This window comes from Pogona vitticeps, chromosome 3, assembly GCF_051106095.1.
Source record: "Pogona vitticeps strain Pit_001003342236 chromosome 3, PviZW2.1, whole genome shotgun sequence".
NCBI classification, from domain to species: Eukaryota; Metazoa; Chordata; class Lepidosauria; order Squamata; family Agamidae; genus Pogona; species Pogona vitticeps.
In genome coordinates this window covers 83,258,542-83,275,476 of record NC_135785.1, presented here as the reverse complement: position 1 = coordinate 83,275,476, position 16,935 = coordinate 83,258,542, and the positions used below count along the sequence as shown (strand labels likewise).

Sequence of the window (16,935 nt, the reverse complement as noted above, 5' to 3'; positions counted from 1 at the left end):
TTATGGCTCAAGAACAAATAAATGCTGCAGTCTCTACGTCACTATCACTGCAGAAGGCAAGAAACCTTTATTATGTGGCCAAATCAGAAATGATGGATTTGAAGCCACAATGATAGTCCATGAATGGCTTCATAAAATGAAATAGAACTTTAGAAGACGAAAGCTCCCAGTATTCTATTACACAACTTGATTCCCTAAATGCTAGCAGGCCATAAATGAAATATCTCTTGCTTAAACTAAGACCATTTTAAGAAACAACACTATTGCTTGAATACATTTTGAAATATTTATTGTCTGTCAATGCCTTTGATGCAATAGTACTATTCTGGCAAAAAGCAGTTTTTTTCTGAACAAAGAGTCTTTGAATACCTTGAGTTTTTACATTTAAAACTGCAGTCCTATGCCTGCTTACCTGAGAGTGAGATTAATTAAACTCATTGCAATTTACGTTTGACTAAATGTGTAATTGCACTGTTAAGTGTTTGAAAGCAGGAAGGAGATAAGAACATCAGAAGAGCCCTGCTGGGTCAGGTCAAGGGCCCATCTAGTCCAGCTTCCTCTATCTCATAGTGGCCCCAGCAGATGCCTCTGGAAGCACACGAAACAACTAGATGCCTGTCTCCTGATACCTCTCCTCTGCATCTGGCATTTTGAAGTACAGTGGTGCCTTGACTTACAAACTTAATCCGTATTGGAACAGTGGCCATAAGTCAAAATGTTCGTAAGTTAAAGCACCATTTCCCATAGGAATGCATTGAAAACTGATTAATCCATTCTGGCTGAAGAAAAAGATACCAAAAACAAACAAACAAAAAACACTGCAAGTCCCATGCTGGGACTGCAAAAAACAACAAACAAACCATCAAAAAACAAAACAACACAGAAACGTAACCCCCCCAGCCCAAACCTATCCTCCAAAACTCACCCAGAACAACTTTTTTAAAAGGAAAAAGCAGCACTTTACCAGTCCGAAACCTCTGTGGAGGTTTCCGGGGCTTCCAAAGCACGGGCACCCGGCCGCTTCTCCTTCCTCCTCCTGTGCCGCTGCTGCACGCCCAGCCCCGTCCACAGAGCCCCTCCGACCCGCTCCTTTGGCAGAACTTACTCATGAGTAGACCCATGCCTTCAGCGGCACTTACTTGTGAGTAGACCCGCACCAGGGATGGGCAGGGAGCACACCGGCTTCCCGTGCCCAGCTGTGATCCGGAGCCGCCCTGTCTCTCCTTCCTCCTCCTGTGCCCCATGAGTAAAAAAGTTCCCTAACTGCCTGCTCTAACCATTGGGGTGAAAGAGCTACAAAGAAGCAGCCTATTTGCCACCAACAGTTTGAATTTCCTGCCTTTTTCCATTTGTAAGTCAAAACTCCAGCCACAAGTCAAAGCAAAATTTTGCAGCCGGAGTTGTTCATAAGTCAAATTGTTTGTAGGTCAGGGCATTCGTAACTCAAGGCACCAGTGTACCTTCCTTTTAAGCCTGAAGATTATACATCCTCATCATAGCTTGTAACCTGTGATTGACTTTTCCTCCAGAAATCTGTCCAATCTGCTTTTAAAGGCATCTAGTCCAGATGCCATCACCTCATCCTGTGGCAAGGAGTTCCACAGACTAACAACACACTGAGTAAAGAAATATTTTCTTTTGTCTGTTCTCACTCTCCCAACACTCCGTTGGAGTGGATGTCCCCTGGTTCTGGTATTGCGCAAAAAGGAAAAGAGCTTCTCTCTATCCACTTTATCCATCCTCTGCATAATTTTATACATCTCTGTCATGGCCCCCCCAAGGCGCTTTTTCTCTAAAGAGCCCCAAACACTGTAGCCTTTCCTCATAAGGGAGGTGCCCCAGCTCAGTCATCATTTTAGTCACTCTCTTCTGCACCTTTTCCATTTCCACTGTCTTTTTTGAGGGGCGGTGACCAGAACTGTACACAATACTCTAGGTGCAGCCTTACCAGTGTTTTGTACAATGGTATTATATTGTCAGCTGTTTTATTTTCAGTCCCCTTTTAAATGATACCTAGCATGGAATTGGCCTTCTTCACTGCTGCTGCACACTGGGTTGACACTTTCATCTAGCTGTGCAACAGCATACCAAGATCTCTTTCCTGATCCATCATAGACAGCTGAGAACCCATTAGCTGATAACTAAAATTTTGATTTTTTTTGCCCCTTTGTGCATTATTTTACATTTTCTTATATTGAAATTTATTTGCCATTTTGCCGCCCATTCTCCAGGTTTGGAGAGATCCTTCTGGAGCTCTTCTTCACAATCCCTTCTGGTCTTCACCACCTGAAAAAGTTTCATGTCATCTGCAAACTTGGCCACTTCAGTGCTTATCCCTGTCTCCAGGTCTTTGATGAACAGGTTGAAAAGCACCGATCCCAGGACAGATCCCTGGGGGACACTGCTTTTCACCTCTCTCCATTGTGAAAATTGCCCACTGACACCTACTTTCTGTTTCCTGGTTCTCAACCAGTTCTCAGTCGAAAAGAGGACCTGCCCTTTTATCCCCTGATGTTACCCATGTATTTAATAAAAATATGTTACTTGTGTATTTAATAAAAAGAAAAGTTTTTAAATGAGAAAATTGATATACATCTGAGTATGTCTGACTTTGATTATGTAGTAGTAACAAATCCAGTACTTAAAAAAAGTATAATTGTCAGTTATAAACAAATTAGATGCTTTTAATAGTGTAAAATGGAATGTGTTGGTGTTCGGGATGGCTTTTAGGAATCTTTCATAGAAAGCTGTATTCAGTAGATTAGCAGTAAAGTGCCCTGATCTCCTTATACTAAAAAGTAAATATCTAGTGCAAAGTTAAAAGTAAAACCACCTGAATGCATTTTTTTCAAACCTTTCTTAAAGTGTGGTTTTGACTAAAAGTTGATAGTTCATGTCATTTTTATGTGTTAAGCAATGGGATTTGTTTATATGTATGGAAAGATGGGTAAAAGCACTTTGTTTAATACTGTTTTGGTATACAATGCAGCTGCAAAGTTACTTTCAAGACAGTGTGATTTATTAATTTGGCAGAAGGTCTATACCCCTCTGTATCTTCAAATTGCTTTGGCAACTGAGATTAAAGTCAGAAGCACCATTCAAACATAAGAGTAGACCGTGATTTAATTATAATGGGAAAGCACCACAGCAAACCTGGAGTTTATGTTTCTTTTCCTTTCTCTTTCTGGAATAGCCAAAAGGAAATCAGAAGCACTGCCTTTCATTTTAGACTAATCTCTGTGTTAGTGTTACAAACTGCAAGTAGACTTGATTTATTTTACTTGAAACAAACCAAACTACTAAGTGTAATTAGCTTGTTTAACTCCAGTTAAACCCACAGTTTGAGATTTGGATTGAACATTTAGTGATCAGTCAGAAACAGAAATAGAAAGTTATCTCTCTTCCTAACTGGCATGCTGGAGGAAGGGTGGGAAAGGGACAGTATGTGGGCCAGCCAGTGACTCTTATAATACATTTTTGTTGCATCCTAAGTAGACAGATATCTCTTTCAGTAAGTAGAGGGTTATTTTCCTTGTGTCCATTTCTTTTTGTTTATGCTTCATACAAGTTCTAACTTGCATATGTTTATTTCATATAACTTGGCTAATCATAGTTTGCATGTGCATGTCACATGCACACATAATTATCAGTATAACATTTCTCACCCTTGTATCTTAAAAGCTATCACAGTATGGTTGCTAGCAGTATTGATATAAAGCTGATAGTACCCAGATTACCCATTTTATTGTTGCATTGAATCTTGAACTGTTCAGTTTTATCACAATTAGAAATACACAAAATATAATTTTGTTAGGTCATATTATTGTTGTTCTGCATGTTTTGTATTTATGAATAGTAATAATTAAAAAAAAGAAATATACTGAGTACATATAATTCAATTTTGTTTAGGAATATGAAGCAAGAACAGGAAAACTGTGCAAACCTGCCCCCCAGGCAACAAGACGTAGACACTTTGAATTTGAGCCACTTTCAACTACTGCTCTTATTCTGGAGGATCGACCATCGTAAGTTTCTAGTAAAAATTTTTCAAGCATAATATCAATTTCATGCCAGAAAGTAATTTTTTTTCCAGGCTAGTTTCTGATGGTAGTCAGTTTGCTAAGTACTTTATGCTTTAATTTTAGCAAACGTGTCCCACTGCATTTAATAGCAAAACCTCATTTTATTATATCTGTCACATAGAAGTGTTGAAACAAAAGCTATTTCTCCTGTATACTTAAATTTTATATGTATACTTTTAATTGTAAATGTTTGATGCTCAACATCACTATAATCTGTAAATGCTATGCATTCTACATGAGATTTATAAATCCAAAGTGATCTGGTTAAATACTTTTATAACAATGCTTCTCAAGCTGGTGTCTCTGTCAAGATTTGAAACTGTGTGTTTAAGAGAGTTAGAAAAATTAAGGGGGTGCAGGAAAATTTGCTGTGAAAGGAAAGTACTTTTAAATAGTTTACTTGAAAAAAATAGTTTACACAAGTCATTAAAACAATTAGCCAGCTCTGACAGAGCAAAGCCTGTTAATTACTGACAGTCTTGGCAACTAAATGAATGTTTTGGTTATGATCTATACATTTAGAAATGATATTATCATAAATAACGTTCTGAAAGAAATGTGACAGGCGAATGAATGAAAAACAGTATTCTTCATCGTGGCCTCTGTGAATACACACAAAAGGGTTAAATCAGCGCCTGCGCTGGACCTCTCAGAATATTCTAGAGCTTGAAGAGAAAAGTAACAATAATGTGACAGGCGAATGAATGAAAAGCAGTATTCTTCATTGTGGCCTCTGAATACACACAAAAGGGTTAAATCAGCGCCTGCGCTGGACCTCTCAGAATATTCTAGAGCTTGAAGAGAAAAGTAACAAAGTTTAAGTTGCCCCAATAGTGCATGCTCCACCCACCTCCGCCTCCAGTTCCATTTCGGTTAAATGTGCCAAACAAACCAAGCCAAAAGGTTCTATTAAATCTAAAGAACCCCTCAAACAACTGCCTCCAGTCTTGGCATCGATTCCTTCACCGATTTTGGAGGACTCTTCCCGGGATCGGGAATGTCTGAGGCAGCAACCTCGCTACCTCCTAGACAAGCGGAGTCAATACTACCTGTGGGTCTGACATCTCCGACCCCGAGCCAACTTGTACAAGCTACCACAAGTTTGGCTTCTGGCCCAGATAGCCCTGTGTCCACCGGGCGGGCATCTCCGGCTCCTTCTTCGGCATCGGTTCAGTCAAGACCGACTTCGCCTCCATGCAAGAAACTGAGAAGACTAAGCATTTACTGTCTTACCAGCACCGTTCTTGTCATCGATCATCTTGACGTCGACATAAGAAACACTACGACTCCGACGACTCCGAAACTGACCGAAAAAAGCGCCGCCATCGACGAGACTCCTCCAAGTCAGAATCCTCTTCAACATCGACTGATCTTTATAGACGAAAGAAGAGGTCGAGACGTTCATATTCCTCAACATCTTTCTCCTCTCTTTCTACATCTCCCCGTTGACGTTGACACCGAAAAATTGTCGATGTCGACAAAAATGATAAGCGAACACATCGCCCGAAGACTGCACAGGCTCAGCAAGGACCTGTGCCACCTTTTTTGGCGTCGACAGTCTTGTCATCTTCCCAACACACTAAGTCTACATCTACTACCATGGAAAAACATTGTAAAAGACAGCACTCACCTTCCACATCAGAGGAAGAGGCAGATTTTTCAACTAACGCCTATCCTCCTGATGATGAAACTTGTCATGATGCATCAGCAGATGATCTACCTGAAGGAGAAATAATGGGTTCAGGTGCAGCTGACCCCCACCCCTCATCTCCATCTGAGTATTTTTCCTCGTATGTGCAAATGGTGTCTAGAATGGCTAAGACACTAAAAATGGACACAGAACAATCTAAACCGCCAACTGACGATTTGATTTTCGGTGACAATAATCAAGAGCGCACCCCACCGCTCAGCTTGGCTTAGAACCACTACAGTCATGCACGATGAAATATAGGTTTTAGGATTCCATGTTATTACTAAACTAGCAGATATGTCAGACAGACATTTCCTAGAGTAGTATGAACAGGCAAAATATAGGTGCTTGCCAAAATTTCTGTTCTTAGGCCAGGAATTTGAGCAGATGCAAAGTTTATGAGATTTTATATTATGGCAGCACATCAGTGGTTTCCTACTATTGGAAAAACTGGGTTAGCAGGAAGAAATGATTTATGGTCAGTGGAACTATGATTTTAAAATACAACTAAATATTAGTTAAAGTTACAATAAATTCCCAGTGTGGTATAGTGGACAGAGTGATGGACTTGGACTCTGGAGAACAGACTCTCTCTCTCTCTCTCTCTCTCTCTCTCTCTCTCTCTCTCTCTCTCTCTCTCTCTCTCACACACACACACACACACACACACACACACACACACACACACACACACACACACACCCCTCTTTAAAAAAGCAAAGTGTGTTGCTTACATACTTCCCCATGTGTGTTGCTTACATACTTCCCCATAGTAATTAAAGCACTCTCTGGGAGGTTTACAATTTAATTATGCAGGTTACATGTTTGTCCCAGATCTCCCCCTCCCCGCAAGCTGGACACTCAGTTTGCTGACCTTGGAATTGTGAGTGAACCTCAAGCTGGCTACCTGGAATTGATCCTAGGTTGTGAGCAGAGTTTTGGCTGCAGTACAGCAGTTTAACCACTGCGCCATGAAGCTTTTCACTGATGTATTCCTGAGATGTACTCTTATTGGGCTATATGCTCTTCCGTTATCAGTAATTTAAAACATTCTTTTTCATATTTTATTATACTGTTGTCCCTGTATTTTGGATTCAAACATGACTTATTCAAACATGACCTATAATTTAAGTTGCATTCTTTGCATTATTTAATAAGTTGCAGGGAAGTTTTTTAAGTATTTGTGTCTACAATTTGCATCATAGGTGCAAGACGTTTGGATTTTCCAAAAATTCTGAAGTTTATGCATTAGGAACATAGATAAATAAAGCTTATAGAATAAGACAAGCTGATGTTGTCTGAAATTATTGCAGCAGATACTCAGCAGTGAGTATCACTGTGCCACCACGGTGATACTCAGATGAGTTTGGATTTGCTTGTCAAAGATTGTTTGGTTTCATTTCAGCTTTAACTCTTAATTGGGATAAATGCCAGCTGTGACTAATACAGGTTTCTGATTTTTCTCTGGAGGTCATTCAGTTTTGTAGGATTCCTGGAGACAGGAGTTCAGGCATTAGCTTGAGGTAACCTAACAGCTGGGTGTGTTGGACTCACACTATTTTATGTGTTCTGTTGTGCTTTAAATAACACACCTTGAGATGATTGTATTGGGTTTGGGATCTAGATGAGAGTCAGATAAAATGTGTAGCATGTGAGATATGGAGGAGATGGTCAGATAGGGAAGATGAGGTCCAGGAGTTATGGCAGGGGTGGAAAATTTGTTGTCCTCCTTATGTTGCTGAATTTCAGCTCCCATCAGTTCCAGCCACCATAGCAATAGGGTTTTTAGGTTGAAATAGGGAAGATTTGGTAAGGTTAGATGTAGGAATTTAGTATTAAAACGTACTGTTGTTTCAATTGTAGCAACTGTTTGCCAATGATATTTTAGGTGTAGGTGTGCAGCTTTCTGCTCCTATGAAGTACAGACCAGTTGCCACCAAGCTAGTATGTGTCTAGCAAATCACAGTGTTGTGGCAGTTTCAAGTATAGTGTTTGCATTCCTCTAATAACTGTTTGCTCTCTACCTTTCAATCAGTACAGCCTTATAGCTATATGTCTAAGGAGCATAGTTCTCCCGTAAAATCCAGTGCAGCCCTCCACCTTATTTGTGTAAAAATAGTTGTATTTTAGCACTGGAAATAATTTTGTGTGAGACAACTAGAAATGACTTTCCAGTTGCTTTCTGCTTTGTCTGGATGGAGTGGTGAAGTCTCCAAAGGGTCTTGGAGATGAAAAATTGCTTGTGTTATACATTCTTGAAATAAATGTTATAGATGTTACTATGCAAGGCAGTATCTTAAACCTGGATGTGTGAATGACTGTACAGTGAAATTCTGTCCTATAGACAGTGGCAGTTCCCATAGACTTCTAGTATTATTATTCCAGTATCCAAATTTGTATTCAGTTGTACTCTAGTTTTCTTGGTCATATGTACCTGCAGACTTAAAAAATGGTTTAGTGGACATCTCCTCTCTTGTGGAAAATCTATGAAAGAGGGTTAAAGATCTCTAAAAGAAGCTCTCAGTATGCTTACTGAATTTAAAAAATTCCAATATTCTTTAGAGGGAAGCAATAATATTTAAACGTTGGAAACACCATCTACTACTTCATACATTGATCCCATCAATTCTCCTTTAGATACCTTCCCAAAAACATACTTCATAAATTCTGAACTTGAATTATATCCAGAATTGTGCCCTTTGTAGTATACTTCATTCTGTCTATCATCTATTCCTTCAGTTGTCCATATCCTGAGATTTTAGGTTCAAAATCTTCCTTAAATAAAACAGTTATGATAGCCTGCAGGGCTTAGAAAAGGAGATTGTATTTGGAATGAGTATAGTATGGATATTCATTCCCTTTGCATGAGAGGTAAAACAAGACAGTAGTCTTTAGGTCAACTCAGCCACCTGTATATATATTTGCAACCTTTTTTTCCAGGAATCTTCCTGCCAAATCGGTAGAAGAGGCTTTGCGTCACAGACAAGAATATGATGAAATGGTTGCAGAAGCAAAAAAGAGAGGTATGGATAATCTAATGAAAATACTATTGCCTGTCTCCAAAATGATTAATACATAATAACTGATACATATATATGAAAAGATGTTGAACAGAAATTTTCTAGGTGAAAGAAAACTAGTTTTTAAACATTATTTATTCACTTAAAACATTTGTTTAGTGTCTTTCTGTCTAACGGAGCTCTCAGAATGATTTATAAAACAATATAACAGTATATAAAACAGTTATTAAAACTGACTGAAAAAATGTTTAAGAGACAGAAACATTCATTAAAAGCAGATCTAAACATTAACTAAACATTTTTTCAAAAAACGAAATCTAGATATCAAAGGTCTTTTGGAAGAGAGCAGTTTTCGAGTTGCATCCTATCTAACTTTATTTGGGAAGGGACTCCACAGTGGGGTGGCTGTTGCAAATAAAACCCTATCTCTTATACCAACAAACCTAGGTTCTCAGAGTGGCAGGATATTCAGCAGGGCTTCAGTTGGGGATTTCAGATTTCAGGAAGGTAAATACAAGAGGAGGCAATAATTATAAAACGATTTTATAAAACACTTTTATGGATTATATTCAGGAACCAATATGCTTTCTTTATGGGAAAACAGGTGACCCCTTACTCCTAATCAACCTTTCTCAGAATAGCATTTTGTCTTTGCCTCCCACCATCAATACTATAACTTTTAGCCTAAGATATTTAAACTGTCTTGTAAAAAATACATTTGCTTGTGTACTCAGAGCTTATATCACTTGATACATGAGTGTATACATACGTATTGAATTGCTTCATGACTTTCCATCCCCCCTTCACAAATGTTAAATTCTGTGAGGATGATCAATTTTGTATGTAATGATAGATCAGATTCCAGAGTCAATGAAACTATTCATTTGTAGGCATGTTGTATATGTTAATCAGCCAGGATAGTTAACCACTTAATTACACTTTTTCTGAAAATTTTATTCCTCTACACAGGTAGTATTGTGTGAACCAATAAAATGTATATTATGGTATATTCAGGCCTACATTTCAAATTTGGCCCATCCTGGCATGCAGCAAAAATACGCACATTAAATCCCTGGTGGGTTGCATTAGCCTTGATTGCTCACATGCTGTGGGGTCAGTGTTTTAAAAAACAAACAAACAAACCCACAAAAGAAAGACAGTTATGTCTGTATACAAAATATATGAAGCAGTCCTAAAGCTGAAGATTAAATACTTTTAATTGAAAACAAACACAAATTTTCAGTTTTACGTGGGAGAATTCAGTAGTAAAGTATAAAGCATCTGATTACAACCCTTGTATTCCACCTTGTATCTCTATGTACTGCCGAGTTTAGGAATACCAACTTTTTAAAGTGTTGCAAACGTTCTAGTGGGAACTAAAACACAACTGGAGATATTATCTGCTTTTAAACACCACATAGTTTATAACAGATAGACTTGTGGTACTTTAAGGTATAGTGGGGTTCTTGTGGCATAAATTGTGTAGTTCTTGTGGCAGCTTAATAAGATATATTAAGTATTGGTGGGCAAGTGCATATAGGAATGTTAGGGGGCAGACTGAAGGATAGGGCTCCATGGGAATGAAATGCAAAGAGGTAGTTTAACAATGCAGTACTGTAATTCAAGATTCAGGCTGTACTGGTTTTATTTGCCATCTACATCATTTGTATTTGTATGCCATTGTGTGTGTGTGTGTGTGCGCGCGCGCGCACGCACACACGCGTGCACCCTTGCCAACAGAGGATAGAATGACATGCTCTAGAGTGGGCTCTAATATATGAAAGTTCATTCCATAATGTATTTGCTTGTCTTCAAGAAGCAACAAAACACTTTCTTTCTGCATGAACCTAACATGATAGTTAGTAATTTGTTCCATTATTCACTTTAAGTTGAATCAAATTTAGATCTGCTTATGCTCTAACCCAGCAGTGGCGAACCCATGGCACGCGTGCCACAGCTGGCATGCAGAACCCTCTTTGTGGGCATGCAAGCCATAAGTCACTGGATCGCTACTCCCTCCCCCCCACAGCCAAACCTGAGCTGACACCCCGACAGGTGGTGGGCCAGGATCCGGAGCAGCTGGCACTGGCGGCGGATCCGGAGTGGGGTCCTGAGGCACCTCCGTGCCCGGGATTTCCCCTTCCACTGTTGTTTCCGCTGCCACCCATTGTTTCCCCACCCCCACCCCCCAGTTTGGGCATTCAGGCCCAAAAAGGTTCGCTGTCACTGCTCTAACCTATTACCTTTCCTTAGTTCATTAAGAACCTACTATTATTAAAAGACTATGTATGATCTGAAATTTAGTTAATAACTAATTATGTCTGGTTTCACTTAGCCTGTCATGGTGTTATTAATAAAGAAATGGTCTGTTATGAAGAATTTCAGAACAGCTTCTTCATATTTCAAAACATTAATTCCAAAACATTTATCTTGTCAAGTGAGTGGGCTGTAGCATTTCCTTTTAAGCTTTTTTGGTTAATAAATTAATTTCAACAGAGTTTTAGGAGTGAAGAAATGTCCTGAATCTGATTCAAATATCTTGAATAGAGATGGGGGTATTCATATTCGAATACCCCCGCACAACTAGACTTAATGGGCGTCCAGCTGCGTGGGGCTGGACTGTTCACTCACACATCCAGCAGTGGCGGTGGCTTCACCCTTCCTTCTAATCACTCCCAGAGCACTGCTTGGCTAGCAACTTGGCAGCCTTGCAGAGAGACTCATCCTCCCTCCCATTGCCAGGAGAGGCTAGATGAGCAGGGCTCCGAGAGTGATTGGAAGGAAAAGCGAGGCTGCCACTGCCTCTGGACACATGAGTGGACAGTCCAGCCCCAGGGGCCCAGACCCTTATTAAGTTCAGCTGTGTGAGGGTATTCGTATATGAATACAAATAGTTTTGAATCAAAAAAAGATTGTAAATTTTGATATTTTTGTTGTTTTGTAACTGCAGAACACAAGTTATTTTTTGTATAGAGGTTAAAACTGTGTAATCAAGTGTATGATTAGCATGCATAAGATGAAGAGGAAAAGGTGTGGTGTAAAGCTAGTATTTCTGTTTAAACCTAATTCTGTACTGTGGAATGTGAGAAAACTGGAAGTGACTTGCGCTTTGGTCACCCATAGTCTCTAGTGATACAATCTGCAGTCTTAATACAAAGCTCTAAAACTCTAAAACCATTGCATTTAAATTTCTGGATTTAATAGAAATTAAGGATGCACACAGAAGGAAGAAAATAATGAAAGAACGCTTCAAGCAAGAGGAGAATATTGCTAGTGCTATGGTGATTTGGGTCAATGAAATACTACCTAATTGGGAGACTATGTAAGTATAGACAGTGTGGTAATATAAGTTTGGTACAGACATTAGTGTCCCTTTAAAGTATTGCATGTCTGTCTTTCTATTCTCAATAATCTCTTATGACTGATCATGGTCCAGAATTCTATTTTGTTGTTTAGTCGTGTCCAACTCTTTGTGACCCCATGGACCAGAGCACGCCAGGCCCTCCTGTCCTCCACTGCCTCCCGGAGTTGGGTTCTAGTATCCAGTAATATTGTTTAGAAATACCATCTGGAAGGGTGGAGTTTTAATTGGCAGTTGTTTGAAATATGTACCCTAAGGCAGTGGTTCTTAACCTTTTTGAAAGAAACGCCCCCTTGAGCCATTGAGGAAGTTATCATCGCCCCCCTCCCTGAGGTGATGACATCTTTCTTATTTATTTATTTATTTATTTATTTATTTATTTATTTATTTATTTATTTATTTATTTATTTATTTATTTATTTATGACACTTAAATCCAATGACCCCTGAAAACAAAATTCAATTCCAAGAAAATGAAATGCCCCCAAAAAGTAACATTTAATGATTTAGTTGCAAGCGAATTTTAAGACGCAAAAAGAAATATAAAAAGGGCATAAAAACAAACCACAATATAGGAACTAAAAATTTCAAGACAAAAACTCTGAAACTAAATTAAGATTGGAGGCAAATATATATTCATGCACACTGTAAAAAGGCTGCAGCCATCTTAGCAGGTTTGGCTTCCTCCAGCGCCCCCCTACCGCCCCCCTTCTGCTCCAGCGCCCCCACGCCGCCCCTTTTCATTCTACCGCCCCCCTGAAAAATGAAATCACCCCCTGGGGGGCATTATCGCCCACGTTAAGAACCACTGCCCTAAGGCATTATTGACTTTTATTTGCTACATGAAATCATCATTGTTGAGCTCAAAGTTCTGTAAAGAAAGGGACTGGCATCTCTTCAAAGATAGGTGTGTGTTTTGTTTTTGTTTTGTTTTTTATGTACCATTCTCAGGATTCCCCTGCCAACATGGCCTCTTCAGACAATGTGGAAATGTCAAGTGACAATTAAAATGTCTGGACTCCAAAAATATTTAATCCTCCTCTTCCTCCTTGCTCTGTATAGGCGTACTACAAGGAGAGTTCGAGAACTGTGGTGGCAAGGGTTACCTCCAAGTGTCCGTGGGAGGGTTTGGAGTCTTGCTGTAGGAAATGAACTGAATATCACTCCTGGTACGTGTTGAAGCATAGAAATTGGATCCTTACTAGTGTGGTATTCTTTGAAGACGATGTAATCCAATACTGGTTTCACTGAGTCTGTGTTAATTTTTGTACTGGTGAGGAAAAGTTGCTGAAAATCTCAATAACATAGCAGTTTTGCTTTGCTTTGAAGAGATAAAAAGCTGCAAGATCCTTAATCTATTTTCAAATGAAGGCAATAAACTGGCCAGTGGTGCTATATATGCTTAAATGTAAGTAGCCCATGCCTAACACAATTCTCATTAAAGAGTTCTTTTTTAAAAACAAACACCTACAATCTTACTTTTTATGAAGAGATTGTTTTGCCATGTTTGATTTTCCTTATTTTCAGTAAGGTAAAGGTAAAGGTAAAGGTTCCCCTTGACAATTTTTGTCCAGTCGTGTCCGACTCTAGGGGGCGGCGCTCATCCCGCCCTTCAAACCATAGAGCCAGCGTTTGTCCGAAGACAATCTTTCCGTGGTCACATGGCCAGTGTGATTTAGACACGGAACGCTGTTTACCTTCCCACCGAGATGGTACCTATTTATCTACTCGCATTTGCATGCTTTCGAACCACTAGGTTGGCGGGAGCTGGGACAGGCAACGGGAGCTCACTCCGTCGCGTGGATTCAATCTTACGACTGCTTGGTCTTCTGACCCTGCAGCACAGGCTTCTGCGGTTTAGCCCACAGCGCCACCACGTCCCACTTATTTTCAGTAAAGGTTGATCTAATTGGTTTACCAACAGGAATAACACATATATTCTAAGAATTCCTATATTTGTTGCTTGGACACATTTTCTGATTTATGAAGAATAACTAGAATTTTTCCGTACACAATAAATATAACAAAAGCATGGATTTGACTTCTCCCTTCTTGCCCTGAAACTTTTTAAAACCCACCTGGAGATTATTGAAGCTGAAAGTATGGTCACTTTACTTCAGTCACATTGTGTGATAAATGGAGAATTTCCCCAATTACTCATATTTTGGCCTTCATCTTTATGATAAAATTGCATAAAATAAAAAACAGCATGACAGTAAAAATCCAAAGGACTGTACTGATAAATACACCTTTTGGCTTATTTTTTACAGAACTCTATGAAATTTTCTTATCTAGAGCAAAGGAACGATGGAAGTCATTTGGAGAGACAGGTGCTGAGAATGATGCTGAAGGTATGTTGGGATGGTATTGCTGTATCTAGCAGCATTTCAGTATGCATTCTAGTGAGAAAGCAAGAGCCAAACCACACATTCAAAAATTTGGTAGTGTAGCAAAGCACTCAAAGGGTTAAAGAATGTAGCAGATGATCTTATGTTTGATAATTGCTCACAGAAAACTACCATGCAAGGGAGGAGTGTAAGCACTTCTCTATCTGTTCTCTGAAGTGATATTGTTCTGAGCAGCCTGTATCACATAAGATTTTTGGGTGTGTCTAAGGCTAAAGGAAAAACAGAGAACACTAGGCATTTTCAGGCTACTATTGATTGCAGCAGGAGTACAGGGATGCAGGCCTGTAGGAATTCTGTTCCAAGCCATGATCAAATTGGAGAGATTGTCTGCAGGATTCCTCTTGTAACATTGATTTTTCACTTAACCAGAAAGGGTTTTCCAAAACATTTTTGTTTAGGAAAATAGAAATTGAATTATCTGAAAGAATATGACCATATTTTCAGAGGAGCAAACAAATGGATATAGTAGGACTACTTTCTGCTAAAGGGGATGTGTGAGCATTGGGTACAGCTAGAAAGTCACATTGATTTTTTTGTATTTCCGGTTAATGAGTTGCTGTCATGGTTAAATCAGGCTGGATGGGGAAGGTAGATGGGTAAGTCCAGGGAGTTCCATAGTCCATAATCACTTAGAATTGGGGCATTCTTCCCCATGTTAACAATGGGTGACACTAATTCGGGTTGCTCTCCCTTGCCAGCTATAGACTAGTAGGGAAACAAAGGCAAAATTGAGGTGATGAGAGAATATGAAGCACACTAGTAACATATGCATGCATGTTTCGGTTAAGGAAATGGATTATCACTACTGACTTCTAGAATAAATCAGTTTGACTGCTGTCACATGTTGAAATGATGGTTAAATGAAATAATTGCCCAGTTTCTCTCTATACTCACTTGCTTTAATAAATATTATTTCCTTTGAAACATGTCTGTGATTTGTTTGAAGTAGCAGTTGAACTGAGTGACTGACATAGCCTTACATTATTAGGTAAATCAGTATTCAGTAATTCCTATACATCTGCATGTTTAATCTAGATGCTGGAGTATCTGTTGCTGACCGGGAGGCTAGTTTGGAACTAATAAAATTGGATATATCCCGCACATTTCCATCCCTCTATATTTTTCAGAAGGTAAAATGTTTTTGACTTTGATCAGAAGTAAAAAGTTTAAAACACTATGTTTTTTCTCTTGTAGTTAATGCTAAAACCTATACATTTGTCTCAGAGTGCTTTTTACAGAAATTAGAATTTTCTGTCATGATTTCATTCAGTTGATCAAGACCATAGGCATTTGTTTACAAAATAATTGAATGAGCCTGTACTGTATCCTGTAATACACTATATAATTTAATGTGTTATTTGGAATAAATAATTTCTGTGATCTGTTGCTCATTGTGGTTATAAGAGCCACATGGCCAGTTGCTAGCTGTACACTGAACATAATGTAATTAATAGGGAAATGTTAATTAATTTAAACCCCTCAGTTAAGGAATTTAGCACTTAAAATGACCTACATGCAGATGACATTACTCTTTGTTTCTCTGTGCTTGGTTAGTAGAGAGCAAAAGCTGCTAGTCACGCAGTTTGCAAGCTGGTGAATGCTGGGTGTGGGGGGCAGTGATTCATTTTACTCTCTGCTGCACAGAAATAGAAATGTAAAGTAGCTAAGCTTCCATTGCCTTGCCTCATTAAGCAAACACAGCAAATTTTGGAGGCTGAGAGCTTTTCTTTTCTTTCTAGTGACAGAAAATGATTATAGCCAGAGACCACCTGGTTAGTTGGAGGCAGTTTTAATTCACTACAGCCAATAGGAAAAGTGGTTTTCTCTATGCCAGTACTCTAAGGCAGGGATCTCCAAACTTTTCACATGGAGGGCCACATAATATATTTTCAAGATTTTCAGGGGCCGATGGAACGCATGCACAGATGGACACACACTTGCCCACCCCCACTCCCACCCCCACACACAGACCGGATAAAAAGGCCAGGCAGGCCAGATGTGGCCCATGGGCCATACTTTAAAGACCCCTGCTCTAAGGTGATTTCAGCTTTAAGCAGCAAGAAAACATTTGGTAGAAAGGCTGCTCTGTAGTTACTGTATATATAGGCCTGCAAGTGTTAGGTGTATTTTTAATATATATATTTTAAACGTTCACCATTTCTGTTTTCCTCAACAAATTTAGGATGAACCTAGAACTTGACAGTGTCCTACTCAAAATCACTTGTTCAGAAAATTGCATACGTGGTTGAGACGGAGGTCTCCTTTCTGCTTGGAGGGGACTCTTCGAGTAGGCTGCTTTTTATATGTGAAAGTGTTCAGATGCTATATGAGTGGAAAGGAACAAAAACCTTATGAGTTATGCAAAAGTTTTTCTC

The 16,935-nt window shown here is 39.2% G+C and overlaps 1 protein-coding gene across 3 annotated transcripts in view; it reads left to right on the top strand.

Moving 5' to 3' along the window:
- Positions 1–16,935, top strand: part of TBC1D12 (TBC1 domain family member 12) — an 83,460-nt gene that overhangs the window by 48,820 nt on the left and 17,705 nt on the right. For all 3 annotated transcript variants that reach the window (XM_072995305.2, XM_072995308.2, XM_072995306.2), the window contains 6 exons: positions 3,910–4,025; positions 8,713–8,795; positions 11,997–12,114; positions 13,215–13,321; positions 14,423–14,503; positions 15,596–15,690. In XM_072995305.2, coding sequence (XP_072851406.2) covers positions 3,910–4,025; positions 8,713–8,795; positions 11,997–12,114; positions 13,215–13,321; positions 14,423–14,503; positions 15,596–15,690 — 600 coding nt within the window. The remainder of the gene's footprint in view (positions 1–3,909; positions 4,026–8,712; positions 8,796–11,996; positions 12,115–13,214; positions 13,322–14,422; positions 14,504–15,595; positions 15,691–16,935) is intronic.